This window comes from Lipotes vexillifer, unplaced genomic scaffold (genome assembly GCF_000442215.2).
Source record: "Lipotes vexillifer unplaced genomic scaffold, Lipotes_vexillifer_v1.1 scaffold149, whole genome shotgun sequence".
Lineage (NCBI taxonomy): Eukaryota > Metazoa > Chordata > Mammalia > Artiodactyla > Lipotidae > Lipotes > Lipotes vexillifer.
Genome location: NW_006779962.1, coordinates 4,066,863 through 4,081,355, shown reverse-complemented (window position 1 = coordinate 4,081,355; position 14,493 = coordinate 4,066,863). Strand labels below are relative to the sequence as shown.

Genomic DNA, 14,493 nt, shown 5'->3' with positions numbered 1-14,493 from the left:
CCGCCTCCCGCACCTCCGGAGAGCTGAGCTGCTGCTTGTCTGGGTCCAGCCTCCGCCAGCAGTGCCGACCAGCCCACTGACCGAGCTGGGCTGTGAAGTCCAAGTGTGTTCTCATGCTCCCACCCCGTCCGCCAGGCCGCAGGCCTCCCTGGCGAGACCCAGTTTTGATAAAGACCACACCGCCCTGCTCCCTTCACACCCCGTCGGAGCCCGGGCAATCCGTCTTCTTCCTGGCGTCGCCTCTGCATTGTCTAAGGGTCTGGAAGACGTGCCGGGGCTTTTGCTTCTTGCTTTCACAGAGAGGGGTTGGGAAGGAGATGTGTGCAGGGAAGGAAGGAGGGCCCGCCCGCTGGAATCCTTGGGAAAGACCTCAAGGGCTGGGACGCCTCTCTGCTCTCCCCTCTAGAACAAACTCGGGTTCTCCAAGGTTCTTCTAGCTCTGCGGCCTCCAGGGGCCACTTGGAGCAGAGTCGATTTCCATTCCCTTCCTTGTAGATTTGATAACGGCTCCCATTTATCGAGCACCTACTGTATTCCTGGCCCTGTGAGGAACACGTGACCTGCATCAGTCCTGACCCCCACGGGGTGGGAACTCATATCATTCCCATTTTACAGATGCATCGCCTGAGCCCAGAGAGAGGAAGGGGCTTTCTCCAGGTCACTCCTCCCTGGTTCTGGCCTTGCTACTCATACCTGTAGAAGGTGGCAGAGGAGCCATGAGCCAGGCTGCCTGTCTCTCTTCTAGGTGGTCTTTGTGCTGACCGGGGACTGTGGTGACCGTACTCATCCTGGCTACCTGGCCTACGAGGAGATTGCTGCCACCAGCTCCGGGCAGGTGTTCCACCTGGACAGGCAGCAGGTGACCGAGGTGAGCCGGCCCTGACATGCTGCATCTCTGGGTGGCTCGGGCCGTGGGTTGGTTGCCATCATGGATGAGCGGTGCTGAGCGCTCACGCCACAGCAGGAAGCACAGGAAGCCTGGTGCTCAGGGATTTTTTGGCATCATCTGGCCAAACCCTCTCACTCGCCCCAAAAGCAGGTGCTGCGGGCTTCTCAGTTTTGCCGGTACAAAGATTGGGACTTGAAGGAGCACCCTGGGTTTTAGCCCGGGTCCCCCAGGAGGTCCAGGCTGGTAGGATAGATCTAACAAAAGCTGGCAGAGTGGGGGTGTAGGGGGAGCTTCTCCCCAGAGTCGAGGAGCCCAGGAGTGGGTGCAGGAGCATGGGGGGGGGCATCAGATTTGGACTGTGTTGCTGGGACAGGAAGTCGAGCTTGGAGACTTGGCAGGGAGAGGCTTGCTCGGCCCTGAAGCCTGACGTGCAGGGCTGCTGATGCCCCAGCGCTGACCAGGTGTCTGCGTCCTCATCTCGGTCTTGGAGCAGGTGCCTGCCCTTCCTCCCCTCCAGGCGCCATCATTTGCTCAGGTCTCTCCCCGCTTTCCCTCTGCCCAGCGCGTCCATTCCTCCCCAGGAGCCAGAGGGATCCTTCCAGTGGCATGTTGGTAAATGTTTCACAACCATCTCTCTCTGGAAGGAACAAGAATGCCCACTTCCATGGTGTAAATACTCCTACTTTGGCTGGTTTCAAGCTGCCGTCATGAAGTCACAGAGCATGGGGAGTGATGCTCATAATCAGCTTTCTTGAGCCTGTATGAGCTGGTCCTGCATCCCACTGGATCCTCTAAAACAAATCTGACCAACAGGTCCCGCCCCATTGTCCCCTGGAACAAGTCCAGAGCCTTATCTGAGTCCTGCCTCTCTGAGCCTGTCGCCTGTGTTCTCCCCCTTGCCTGCTGCTGCCGCCCTGCTGGCCTCTCTGCTCTTTCTTCAGTGCCCCGTGTCTTTCCTCCCCCAGGGCCTTTGCTCGTGTGGCTTGTTTTTCCAGCTCCTCCTCCCCTGGCCCCTCATCTTCCCAGTCTTAGCTGAAATGCACCTTCCTCGATTTCCCAGCAAGATTAAGTCTCCTTTCATACCCTCTCCCAGCTCTCTGTACTGCTTTATATAATCGTAATTGTGCAGCTGTGCGATTATTTAATGCCATTAGGCTGTGAGCTCCCTGAGGGCAGGGCCGTTAAGTTCCTGTTTGCTACTGTATCTCCAGCACCTGGCACAGCCACCAGCATGGAGCAGGTGTTTGGTAAGTAGCTGGTGAATGGATGACGTGGAGTGCCTTGTGCGTGAGGAAGAGGAAGATGAGAGGAACAGCATCTCTGAGGCCACCGCGGCCTCGGGCCAGCTCTGCTCTTGTCTCCGGGAGAGGGTATGGTATGCTGTATATTTATGATCTCCAGGGCCGTGTTTAGGTTAGCGCCTTCGCTCCCTGTTGAAAAATGGCGTTTATGGTTCTCTGCTACACATTAGGATTTATTTCTTTTGGCGTGTCAGCTTGCTCTGGCACTAAGCCACCCAAGCAAGGGTGGGAGGCATTTCAGAGTGGAATGATGGCTTGGTCCTTGTTTCGGCGGTGTCCTATCTGGGCAGTTGCTCGGGAACTGGGTTCCTGCTGGGGCAAATCAGATGTCAGGCATCTGGGTGGGTCGGTGGAGGGCCGCCTGCTCAGGTGTGGGGCTGGACTCTCCTAGCCTGTCCCTCGAGCCATGGAACCTGGGGCGAGCCCCTGGCTCCTGGCCGTGGTGCCAGCCTTCTGCCGTGGCAGCCTGGCCGGGCAGGACACGTCTGACATGGTAGGACTTCTGATGGCCAGGATTGGCTGCCCCTGGCTAGGGACCTGGATGCCTCTCCTGCCTGAATAGAGCTCTGTCATTCGTTAGCTTCATGCCTTGTCTGGCCCCTTCCAGATGTCCCCAGACATTTGGCAAGCCTGGGAAAGTAGCCGGGGCAGCCAGGGCTCTGGTCATCCCCCCAGGAGAGGGAACAGTGCCTTTGCCCGAGCCAAGGGGGCTCCGGCTAGAAAAAATTGCAGGAGTCCCCCAAACCCTGCCTGTGTCGTCAGTTCTTTGACCATTTCAAAGTATGTCCAGTATGGCAGGAATGAAACATTTTGCGTTCTCTCTTCCCTTCATTTATCGAGCACGTACTCTGCGCTGGTGCAGCTTTAGGTGGCGGGCGCCGAGAGATTATCCATCAATCTTAGGTCTCTGTGCTTTCGGGCGTTTAGCTTTTTCCACCTTTGAGATTCCAGAGTAACTAAAGGAGGGTGAAGACCCTCTCGCCCTGGGAGGGGTAATCTGTAGCTTTTGCCATCCTTCAACGGACAGGGGAGGCAGGCAGTGTGACCCCTTGGGCCTGTCCCAGAGGTGTGCATTTTTTTTTTTTTTTTGGACATGCTGCGCAGCATGTGGGGTCTTAGTTCCCCGACCTGGGATCGAAACCGTGCCCCCTGCATTGGAAGCACGGAGTCTTAACCCTTGGACCACCAGGAAAGTCCCCAGAGGTGTGCATTTTTAATTAGGACTTAGCTGGGTCCAAGAACCTCCTTGCCCCAGCACATCTTTCCCACAGGCTTCCCCCCAGCTCAGACCCAGCTCAACGTCCCGTCCCCAGCTCCAACAGAATGGTCAGAATTTCTGGGAAAGCCCATCATCCTGAAGCCCTCTGGGGTCCTGGGAAGTCCCATTCTGGGGGCTCAGACTCTTTCCCTGTCCAGCACCAGCAGGTACAAATATGACAAATTGCTCAGAATCTGGGCATTAACCAGGGGAAAGGTGAACTGCCCTCTAAGACAGTAAGGGGGAGGGGGAGGAGAGGTCGGATTAACAGGTGGTTTGGATTAACAGATCAGGAGACAGGCCCTGGAGATGACCTCATCCTGGACCCTTCCCAGAGGAGGTGGGGTGGTGGGGGGTTAAGGTCACATGCTGTCTTCAGACCCCAGCTCTGCCACCTGTCTGCTGTGTGACCTTGAGCCCAGCACTTAACCTCTCTGGGCCTTTGTTTCCTCAGGTGCGCAGTTGGGTTATGAGGGCTACTGCCTGGAGAGATGGTGACAAGGGTAGGAGGAAGACCTCTGCATGAGGCCAGGCACCAGGGAGCCCCGGGGGAGGGTTAGTGGTGGCCGTACCTCCAGCGCCTGCGCTTCTGTATGGAGCGCAGAACACACACACCCCAGCTCTAGCGAAGCCCCCTCAAGGGTAAGAGCTTTCTCTGGAAAAGGTTCTCAGGAAGGTAGAGGCTGGGCCCAGTGCCCCGTGGTGCCCAGTTGTCAAAGGCCCTCAGTTTTCCGATCTGTGGTTCTTGAGGCCCATTTGGCGCCCCTGTCCCCAGCTTCCCCTCTCGGTTTCCTCACCCTGACTGTCAGATGCTTTGGGAAGAGCCTCGGGGGATGATTTATCTGCTGTGAACGGCTGAGTGGCAACCATCTGGCCAGGGTAGCAGCGCCAGATTTTCTCATTCCTTCCCCATCAGCAACAGAGATGAGCCCCAGTGCATTGCTGGCTCCCAGGCCCCCCTGTCCTGCTAACATCTGGAAGTCATTACCTTCGCAAATAAACATTAAGCTTGCTCGATGAAGGCTGTCTGCTCAGAAGTTTCCCTCGATTCCTCTCTGAGTCCCCGGGCCACCGCCAGGCCCAGAAGGCTTTGCCCCCAGGCCTGGGCCTGCAGCCACCTGGCCTTGCCGTGGGCAAGAGGGTCAGCACCCCGAGCTCCGGAGTGGTGATGTGCTTACAGGGCAGCCCTCATGGGCGGGCCGCCTCCTGATGGGGTCGCTGGCCTCCTGTCCCATCTCAGCCCTCTCCGTGCAGTAGCCTGAGCTCTTGGGCATCTTCTCTCCATCAAAAAATCCTAGAAAGAGCTTGTAATGACAGTTGCAACACAGTAGCGGGTGTGACCCGTCTGGGTAATTGTCAACGGGTGCTGCCACCACCTCCTGGCAGCTTTGCTCATTTCTGATCTCTCCTCCTGACCCCTGACAAGGCCTGGCCTGGGGGGGCGGGGGGCGGAAAGACCGTGGTCACAGAGCTGTTGCTTTGCTGTCGGGGAGCTGCCTCACTTACTTCACCAGCTTGTCTGCCTTTCTTGCTGGGAGCCTTAGCTGCTGCTTCTGGTCTACCTCCACACGGACGAAGAGCCTTGTCTTAATTTCTTAACCAAAATAGGTGGGATCTTTTCAAGAGAAACATCCCTTAGAAAGTTAGGCAGAAACAGAAGAATGAAATAGCTCCAAATATAAAAACAGAGGAGTTTTCAGAACACAGAATTCTCGTCCAGTGATAACTGAAATCTAGCTGTAAAATCTAGGTGCATATGTTCCAGCTCAGTCTAACCAAAACATATTCATTTTCCAAATCTCAAGCAATTCTTCCAATTCCCTTCTGTTCCCTTTCCCTTCCACGGAAGATCACATGGTAGGCAGAGCTGGAGGACTGTCATTTAGAGCGAGGATGGCCAATATGTAGCATGCCAGACACCACGTTCTGATTCCAGATCCATGGCAGACATTGCTGATCAGTCACAGACCTTTTTCTAACTGCGGCTGAACGTGGCTTCACATTTCTCAAAACAGTATTCCAGGAAGTCACTTCCTGTTGATTAGAACTGGTGAGTGACAGCATACCCCTATGGTTGCTCAGGTATATTCTAAAGTCATGCATGTAAAGGCATACTTGTTCCTTTCAATTGATTTTTGCTTAAAATTTTTCTATGAGAAGTGTCAAAGATACAGAAAAGTAAAAACAGGGACTTCCCTGGTGGCGCAGTGGTTAAGAATCTGCCCGCCGATGCAGGGGACACGGGTTCGAGCCCTGGTCCGGGAAGATCCCACAAGCCGCAGAGCAACTAAGCCCATGTGCCACAACTACTGAGCCTGCGCTCTAGAGCCCGTGAGCCACAACTACTGAGCCCAAGTGCCACAACTACTCTAGGCCCACTTGCCTAGAGCCTGTGCTCCGCAACAAGAGAAGCCACCGCAATGGGAAGCCCTTACACTGCAACGAAGAGTAGCCCCTGCTCGCCGTGACTAGAGACAAAGCCTGCACGCAGCAACGAAGACCCAATGCAGCCAAAAATAAATTAAAAAAAAAAAAGATAGACTCCAGCGTAACCCACAATATCACCTGATAAAATGACTAGTACTTTGCTAGTATCAGCTGATGCCAAGCCCATATTCAACTTTCCCTATTTGTCCTCAAAATGTCAAATCAGGATTCAATCAAGGGCTGTGCATTTCATTGGGTTCTTATGTCTGTTGTTTCCTTAAATCTGGAGTGGTCCACCTGTTTTTCATGCCACTAACTTGTTGGAGAGGTATTGATTATACAGTGTCCCGTGTTGCGGATTCATCTGATTGTTTCCTTATTCAGGAAAATAAGTGGTATGGTATTTTGGAGAGAGTTACCTGATTTTCAATGGGACCTGTCTGAAAGAGTAAGATTTTAGAATGAATAAAAGCAGTTGTAGAAACAAAGGATGTAAGATTTCTCAGTGCTGTGACAAGGATCAGGAGGGGGCTGTCTTTGCTGTCTGCTTAGAGACATGGTCCTGCTTAGAGAGCATGGTGTCCAGGTGAGGGTGTGGTCTGAGGCCCCTTGGGTAGGGGATGCCGAACCACATTGCTCTGGGAGAGATTCCGGATCTCCAGAGTTCATCAGTGTGTAGGAGGCATCAGGAGGGCTTCCTGGAAGCGGTGATGGGTGTCACAGAAGTTGGCCATGTGAAGAAGGGGGGAAGTCTTCCCAGCAGAGGGCACCCTTTGCCTCTTCTGTCCCAGCTGAGTCTTCTGGATGCCTTCATTCAGGTGTCACAGTTCTGAGCCCACAGGCCAAGAGGGTAGTGACGTATGAATCGGGCCTAGTATAGGGCAGTGGGGAGTGGGGTGGCCTCAGGTGACCTGGAAAGCCTGTATGCTGCCTAAAAGCCACTGGGGGGCCGGATTTTGCACACAACTGGCAGCGTGTTAGGGACCCACCTCCTGTGGGCCAGACACAAGCAAGACATCACGGGCACCTGCTAGTGTCGGCTTCTCACACCTGCCTTCCAGGTGCTGAAGTGGGTGGAGTCAGCAATCCAGACCTCCAAGGTGCACCTGCTGTCCACGGACCACGAGGAAGACGGCGAGCACACGTGGAAGATCCCCTTTGACCCCAGCCTGAAGGAGGTCACCATCTCCCTGAGTGGCCCGGGGCCCGAGATCGAAGTCCAAGACCCGCTGGGTACGTGCGCCCCAGGGCTGGCCTCCACCTTGGCCCTGAGACTGAGATGGGAGTCCAGAATGGGACAGAGAGAGAGGCCCTGGGGTGATAGGGGGTTTGGACATAAGGCTCCAGGAGCAAGGAGGGTAGGGGGAATGCCAAGTGAAGGGCAGGGAGGGTACCCGTGGTAGGTGAGGAAGCAGGAAGGCCGTTAGCAGCCCAGCTATAGGGGAATTAAAATAATGACAGTCCCTGGGCTTCAAGGATGACATGGCATCTTCCCCGTGTTCCCTCAGTGGAACTCTTCGGTGGCCTGGAGAGTCAGTGGGGGCAAGAATTAGTGGCACATCGTAGAGATGGGAAGCTGGGGCTCTGGGAGGTGGAGTGACTTGTCCGGTCGCCCAGGGTCAGTGTGATTTGGACCCGGTCTCCTGGCCCCATGGTGCTCTGCGGATATCCTGAGTATTCAGGTCCAGAGGCCAGGGGTACAGCCGGCACCTGGGGAGGGATGAGGATGGAGATCAGGGTAAGATAGAGGCCCGGGTACCACCAAAGGCCTCTTGTCAGTTCCTCTAGGAAGCCCGAGGCTGGTGTTTGGAGCGCTGTGGGTTCCAGGGGACAGGGTGGGCCGCTGTCACCCCCAGGAAGTGGCTGGGGACTAAGCGGTCCTTGGGGCTTCCACAGGGAGGATCGTGCAGAGGGACGAGGGCCTCGACGTGCTCCTCAACATCCCTGACTCGGCCAAGGTTGTGGCCTTTAAGCCTGAGCATCCTGGGCTGTGGTCCATTAAGGTAGGGGGCCTTGGGTTCCTGGGGTTGGGGAGATCAGCTTCACCGACCTGAGATACCACCTCCCTCTTGCCTGGCCCCAGGGAGCCTGGGGCCCTGCGAAGCTGAGAGCTGGAGCGTGGATAGTGATGTGGGCATATCCATAGAAGGAAAGGCTCAAGAACAGAGGAGGAGTATTCCGCCTTGCATCAGTGAGAGGAAGTGGAGCGGTTTGGGGTTAGTTAGGGAGCTTCTAAGAAGGGCTTACAGAAACCGCTTGAGTGTCCGGGTGGGTAACTGAGCTGTCCTGTGAAGAGTGCACAGAAGCAGCAAGGGTGACCTTGGACAGGACTGGCAGGGGGAGCAGGGTCTGCTCTGATCGGCAAGGTGCTGGGGGCAGGCTGGGCTCCTGACAGAGTATCCCGGGATGGGGCAGGCTGCTGCTTCAGGAGGATATGACTCTGGCTGATCAGGCAAACATGTATGGAGCCCCTACTGGGCGCCAGGCACAGTGCTGTGTGCTGCAGGCACCGCTATCCTTCAAACTCTGAGCATCTTTGAGCCAAGAGCTCTCATGCCAAGGCAGGGGTTAGACGTGCAGGGGGACAGACCAGACCCGCGGGAGTTGGGGGCGGTGGTCGTGGGAAAGGCAGGGCAGCTTCGAGAGTGCCGCTCAGGACAGTGCCCTAGCTGGGTTTCTTCCACTTCGTTTGGGGAGCATCGTGCTGGGCCCCCAGGGAGCAGGTAAGTTGCCCACCTGTATGCAACGGCGGGAGAATTCCAGCTGCCGACTCCAGGCCGGGTCAGGTCGCCCGCCTCCTGCCTGGAGCTGGGGTGTTGGGTTCGGATGCCCCGGTGACGTGGGCCTGGGCCTGTGCTAGGTCTATAGCAGCGGCCGCCATTCGGTCAGGATCACGGGCATCAGCAACGTCGACTTCCGAGCTGGCTTCTCCACTCAGCCCTCCCTGGACCTCAGCCACACCATCGAGTGGCCCCTGCAAGGTACCGTGCTCCTGGCCCCAGGGCGATTCAGGGCCGCCTTCTGCGGAGGTGGGGCTCGCCTTTGGGAAGTGGGGGGAGCTCTGGGGGGAGCCACGACTGTGTGACTATGGAGCGGGCCTGCAGAGGCTGGGTCCAGTTCACATCACAGTGAACTGCGCCCAGGGCCAGCACTCCCTCTGTCGGCTCCAGCCCAGGTGACCTTGGGACCGTTTACCTTTAGAACTCCCTCCCTGCCCCCCAAGGCCTCCAGGACCTCACGCAGTCCCCCTTACTACTCCTTCCCCTTTGCTCTTTGTCGAGATTTGTCTGTCCAGAGCCCCACTTCTTCCAGTGAACATCAGGCTGGTCCAATACATTCCGAGGTGCTTGAGTGGACACCTTCCCCGAAAGGGGGACCAGTGTCTCACTCCAAGAGAACGAGTGTCCTGATGGACATTTAGATGCCCCTGGAGGCTGATAGCCTGGGGGGACGTTGGAGGCGTAGGATAAGTTTTCCAATGAGAAGCCGCACACTGGGTTCTGAGGTTGCCTACATACCCCATCATGGCTCCACCTGGAGAAAGCTGGGCCCCCCAGCAGGCAGAGGCTTCTGGCTCAGGGTACCAGAGCTTCATGCCAGAAAATGCCAACTGGTAGCCAGACCAGGGTCCCCATTTATAGTTTGGAAAATACGGTGTCTTGCACGGGTCCATCCAGAGGATTTTGCTAGGGGGACTAGACCAGGTCAGGCTTACTTTGGACCACAGAATAGTGACCCCAAATGGTGTGTGCTGGATCCTTAGGGCTTTCTTTCTAGTCTGTATCTCCTCTAATGTCTGTCATTCTTGTCAGCCCTTGTAGGTTTCCCTGCCAGGACCAGCAGTAATATCTTCAAAATGAAAAAGGGGTCTGCTTGCTCATGTCGTGTTTGTTTTTGCCAGTGGGAGGGAGGGCGCGAGGCAGAGAAACTTAGTTCCTAATCTAAAGCCAAGAGAGGAAAGAAATCCTACATGAAGTGCTACAGTGGGGATTGAAAACTGGCCAGTCTCCAGTGGAAGAGGGTAAAGGGTGTGATCCTCTTCGGTTTCTGCTTTTGATAAAGACGTGGGTCCCAGACATCCGAAAGAGACAGAGAAATTGGGCAATTGCAAATGATAAATAGCGATTGGTCTCAGTGCCAGGGGCACCAGGGAGTGGGCGAGGCTGTGGCTAACTGGACAGTGGGGGTCTGGGCCACAGGAACAGCTGCTGCACGCCGTTGGCTGCTTGTTGCAATGTGGGAATGGCGCTCAGCGCTGACACACTTGATTTTTCAAAGGAATCTGGACTTCTAGATTTGTATGTGCCCCTTCCAGATTGTTTGATACTTTTTCAAAAATTTGAAGGCACTTCTTGGACCACATCCTCTGGTCCCCGGTTTATGATCAGTGAGAGGAAAAACACAATGAATAGCCATCTGCAAAGGGAGCGACCTGACTGTTCCCACATCAGCTTAGGAGATTATAAAACCCAAGCGCAGTTCTGTCTGTCCTGGGATAGCGTGGAAAGTACATTTCAGCAAGATAGAAAAGGAAACCAGAGGATAGATGAGCATGGGGAAAGGATGGGCAGGAGTCAGCCTTCCCAAACCAGGGCGTGTGTCTCACCTCGGCCGGTCCCAGAGCCTGCCTGACGACAGCCAGCACCAGAGTTAGTGGCGGGGCAGGGGTGGGGGTACCCCTTCCCTGTTCTGCTCAGTGAGCGCCCCAGTCTTCACAGTAGAGGGGATGTAGCCATGGGAAGCCGTGGGTTGGAGGGACACTGGTGTTTCAGGACCACGGACAGTAGCAAGCCCCCGCTTCTCTCCTTATCCCACCCAGCATTAGTTAGCCCAGGGAAGAGAAGGTGAGGGAGCCGGTGAAGGCCGGCCAGGCAGGCTGCTCTCTGACTGTGGTCCTAGAGCCCCTGCTTGGGGAGGATCGTGGAGCCCAGCACAGATGGCGGCATCTCCTTCCTCGCCCTTCCCTCTGCAGGGGTGCCCATCTCCCTGGTGATCAACTCCACAGGCCTGCAGGCACCCGGCCGCCTGGACTCGATGGAGCTCTCACACAGCTCAGGGCGGTCCCTCCTGACTTTGCCCATACGGCTCCTCTCCAACGCATCCACCCATCAGCTGTGGGGCGGGCCGTCCTTCCGCACCCCCCGGGAGCGTTTCTACCTCAAGGTGAAGGGCAAGGACCACGAGGGAAACCCCCTCCTCCGCGTCTCTGGAGTTTCCTACCGCGGGGTGGGCCCAGGTGAGTGACTGGCTCTTACCACCCCCAGCTCCCTGGTTCCCTTGGAGGCTCATTTCTTTCCGGAAGGCTCTCCTGATTAGATATTAGATTAGATTAGATTAGATTAGATTAGGAAATATTTTTTCATTAAACTTCTCTGGGCAGCAGGCTCTGCAAGGCATTATGCCAAATACTGAGATGCTTCAGATGTAGCTTTCAGCTGAAGGATTTGCTGCAAAGTCATCCACCCATCCACGCATCCATCCGTGCATCCATCCATGCATCCATCCATCTATCTGTCCATCCATCCACCTGTGCATTCAACATTCATTTTGTGTCGGTCATGGTACTAGGCACTGTAGACACAGCGGTGGGCAGGGCGGTGGGTATGGGTATGCCCTTCCCTAATCATAATTGCTATCATAGTCAAAATCATGGTAATACTAATCTAGTCACCACTTTCCGTGGGACAGTCCTGGGCCAAGCACTTGCCGTGCATTAGCTCATTGAATGCTTACACCAGTTCTGAGATGTGTCCTCATTTTATAGCTGGGGAAGCCGAGGTCACCCATTTTATAGGGTTGCTCGAAGGGTTCCGTAAGCTAATGCACATAACAAGATGGCTCTTGGGTACTCAGGAGGCTGCACACAGGACGTGGGAACCGTGGACCGGGGCCCTCCACACGGCTGCTGTTACTGTGACGTCATTGTAGGTCACGGTGTGTTGGTTCCCATGTGTGTGGCTTTTGCTGGTTTCCAGTGTGTCCCTGAGGTCTCACCATCTGGGCTGGAAGCTCCCAGAGGGCAGGGCAAAGCCTTTGGCTTTCCAGATCTGCCTCTGGTCCTGGGGTGGGGTGGGGTCTGAGTTCACTGGCCATCGGCCTCCTTATTGGGCTTCGTTCCCTCTTCCAGCCCACTCCCCTGGCAGTGACTGGGGAGGAGTTCAGAGGTGGATGACACTGGCTTTCCATTATCAGCTTTGCTGGGGGTCATCCCACTTCATTTAAGGATGCAGGGAGGGTGCCAATGTGCCGGTGGCGACGTGGAGGACTTGGCGGACCCGAGTGGGGCAGGGTGGGGTCGGGGGCTTGGGACCCCTTCTTTCAGTCTCCTGGCCTCCACTCCCCTGCTGTGGCCCCTGGATTTCTCCTCCCTTGGCCTTTTTTTACAGCTTTGAGGAGGAATTTTCAGGAAGCAATTTCAGCAGCCCCCGTTTCTCTCTCCTGTTCTTTCAGATGGCTCCCAGAGTTTTGAGTTTAGCGCTGGCTTTTGTTCTCCATGTCAGCTGTAGATTAAAGTGTGGAGGCGGGGTTGAGGGGGATGTGCCTCCCCTACTTTCCGGCTGGGAGTTTGACTGAGAGAAGGAGGCTCTGGGTTTGGAGACGTGGGGGTGGGGAGGGCGGGGCCTCAGGTCCCTGGGCTCTTCGAGCTCAAGGAAGAGGGAGCCGGAGCTGGCCCGGCAGAGGCTTCCAGTGCGTGCGGGTGAGTGGTGGCTGCTGTGCACGCAGCTGAGGACGTGGCCGGATGGCCCAACGCCCCTCTCCCCTGGGATGTGGCAGGAAGCCTGTAGCATGATGTCACCAGCCGCCCTCCCACCCCCAGCTCTATGCTCAGAGCAGGTCTGGCACATTGCCTCCGCCTCGGAGCATTTCTGGTGGGGATGGGGGGGAGGGCAGTGCGAGGGTTGAGCACACGTCCGTGATCGCCCAGTGAGGCACGGACAGTCCAAGACTGACCCTGGGGGACAGTTCTCAGACTTTTCCACTGAAGTAATTCCAAGAGCCAGGGAAAGAATATGGATCACCCCAAGGCCAGGGTCAGGCGAGGGGGGCAGTGGCATCTGATGGGGTTCCCAAGAGGCTCATCCCAAGCTGTGAGATTTCATGGAAGTCTCTTATTTTATCTCAGAAATGCGTGTGAATTTTGTATTCACAGCCATGCTCCAAGTATGCTTATTTTTCAATAAAAAAGGTTTCCCTCCCACAACTTTGGGTGAAACTGACCCTCCAGGCAGACGAGCAGCCTCACAGCCCTACCCACACCCCTGGGGAGTCCTGTCTGGGTAGCATTTCGTCAGATTTCAAGGCTGGTTTGACTTCTCTGCCCCACAGAATTGCTAAAATGGTGGCACAGGCTGGTCCGTCCTGGCCAGGCTTCTCACAAACCATAAAAACCCCATGAGTTTTCATTGACGGAGCCGGTCCTGCCACATGCATGTGCCAGGTGCTTTCCACGCCCCATCTCTCATCAGCTCCTCACAGCAACACGATGAGGTCAGTAACCCAATTAACCCCATTTTACAGAGGTGGAAACTGAGGCTTCAGGAGGCGACGCGACCTGCCCTTGGTGACCACTGGATGGTGGTGCCAGAGATTGTATCCCGGCCTTCTCTTCCCTGGCTCATCCCTGTGGGTCTCTGTGTAACTGGAGGAATCCTGAGTGCTGGTCCTTGCCCACAGGTGCCCCCCTGGTCAGCATGCCCCCCAGGATCCACGGCTACCTGCACCAGCCCCTGGTGGTCTCCTGCTCTGTGCACAGCGCCCTCCCCTTCTGGCTACAGCTGCGGCGGGATGGAGCCAGGCTGGGCGAGGAGAGGCACTTTCAGTGAGTGGCTCAGGGCCGCCTGTTGTTCCCAGCCCCAGGGCTCCTGGGGGCCTGATGCCCTGGAGGGATCTAAGGGGAGTGGGTGGCAGGAGTGGCACCTTGGTCTCAGTCATATTGTCCTCCTGGGCACCTCCCAGCTTGGCCAGGGATGGGGGAGGGTGGTTCCCTGAGGCTCCCACTGCAGCTGGAAGAGCCATGGGCCTTCCTCAGCTTCTGAAAACTCAACCCATGCAGGCCCAGCTCTGTGCTGGTCAGGGCATGAAGGACCCTCTTGAGAACCTCCCCGCTATGGTTGGAAGTCCAGGGCTCAGAGAGGGGAAGGCACTTATCGAGTCACATAGCATATCATGGGATTTGCATGTCCTTGGCGGTCTGCCTCTTCTTAACCAAGTCTCCAGGAGGATTTGCGACCTCCCTTCTGGGCAAGATTCAGGGGACCAAGCCCCCCAGTGTCTGGAGGAGGCTGGGGGACAGTCTCCAGCTGTTCGTTGTCCACAGGGGGTCAGGGAACAGCAGCTGGGAGATCCCGCGGGCCTCCAAGGCTGAGGAAGGCACATATGAATGCACAGCGGTCAGCGGGGCTGGGACCGGACGAGCAAAGGCCCAGATTGTCGTCACAGGTCTGTCTCTTTGGGCCTGTCCGTGTATCCCCTCCCCACCCCCTTCCTGATTTTTCCCTCTAGGATTTCCTCCCAGGGTTTCTCCATCTGTGGGCAAGCATGCCAGCCAGCTGCTGGGGCCTGCCCGTCCTCCAGAGTCTGATGCCCACACGGCACCTGCTTGCTGGCTCCCCGCCCCC

General features: G+C 56.3%; 1 protein-coding gene across 1 annotated transcript in view; it reads left to right on the top strand.

The window, feature by feature from the left end:
- HMCN2 (hemicentin 2) overlaps positions 1-14,493 on the top strand; it is a 150,510-nt gene that overhangs the window by 20,655 nt on the left and 115,362 nt on the right. The window contains 7 exon segments of the mRNA XM_007453133.1: positions 746-868; positions 6,937-7,108; positions 7,772-7,878; positions 8,736-8,856; positions 10,848-11,111; positions 13,550-13,694; positions 14,193-14,314. Of these exon segments, the coding sequence (XP_007453195.1) occupies positions 746-868; positions 6,937-7,108; positions 7,772-7,878; positions 8,736-8,856; positions 10,848-11,111; positions 13,550-13,694; positions 14,193-14,314 (1,054 nt within the window).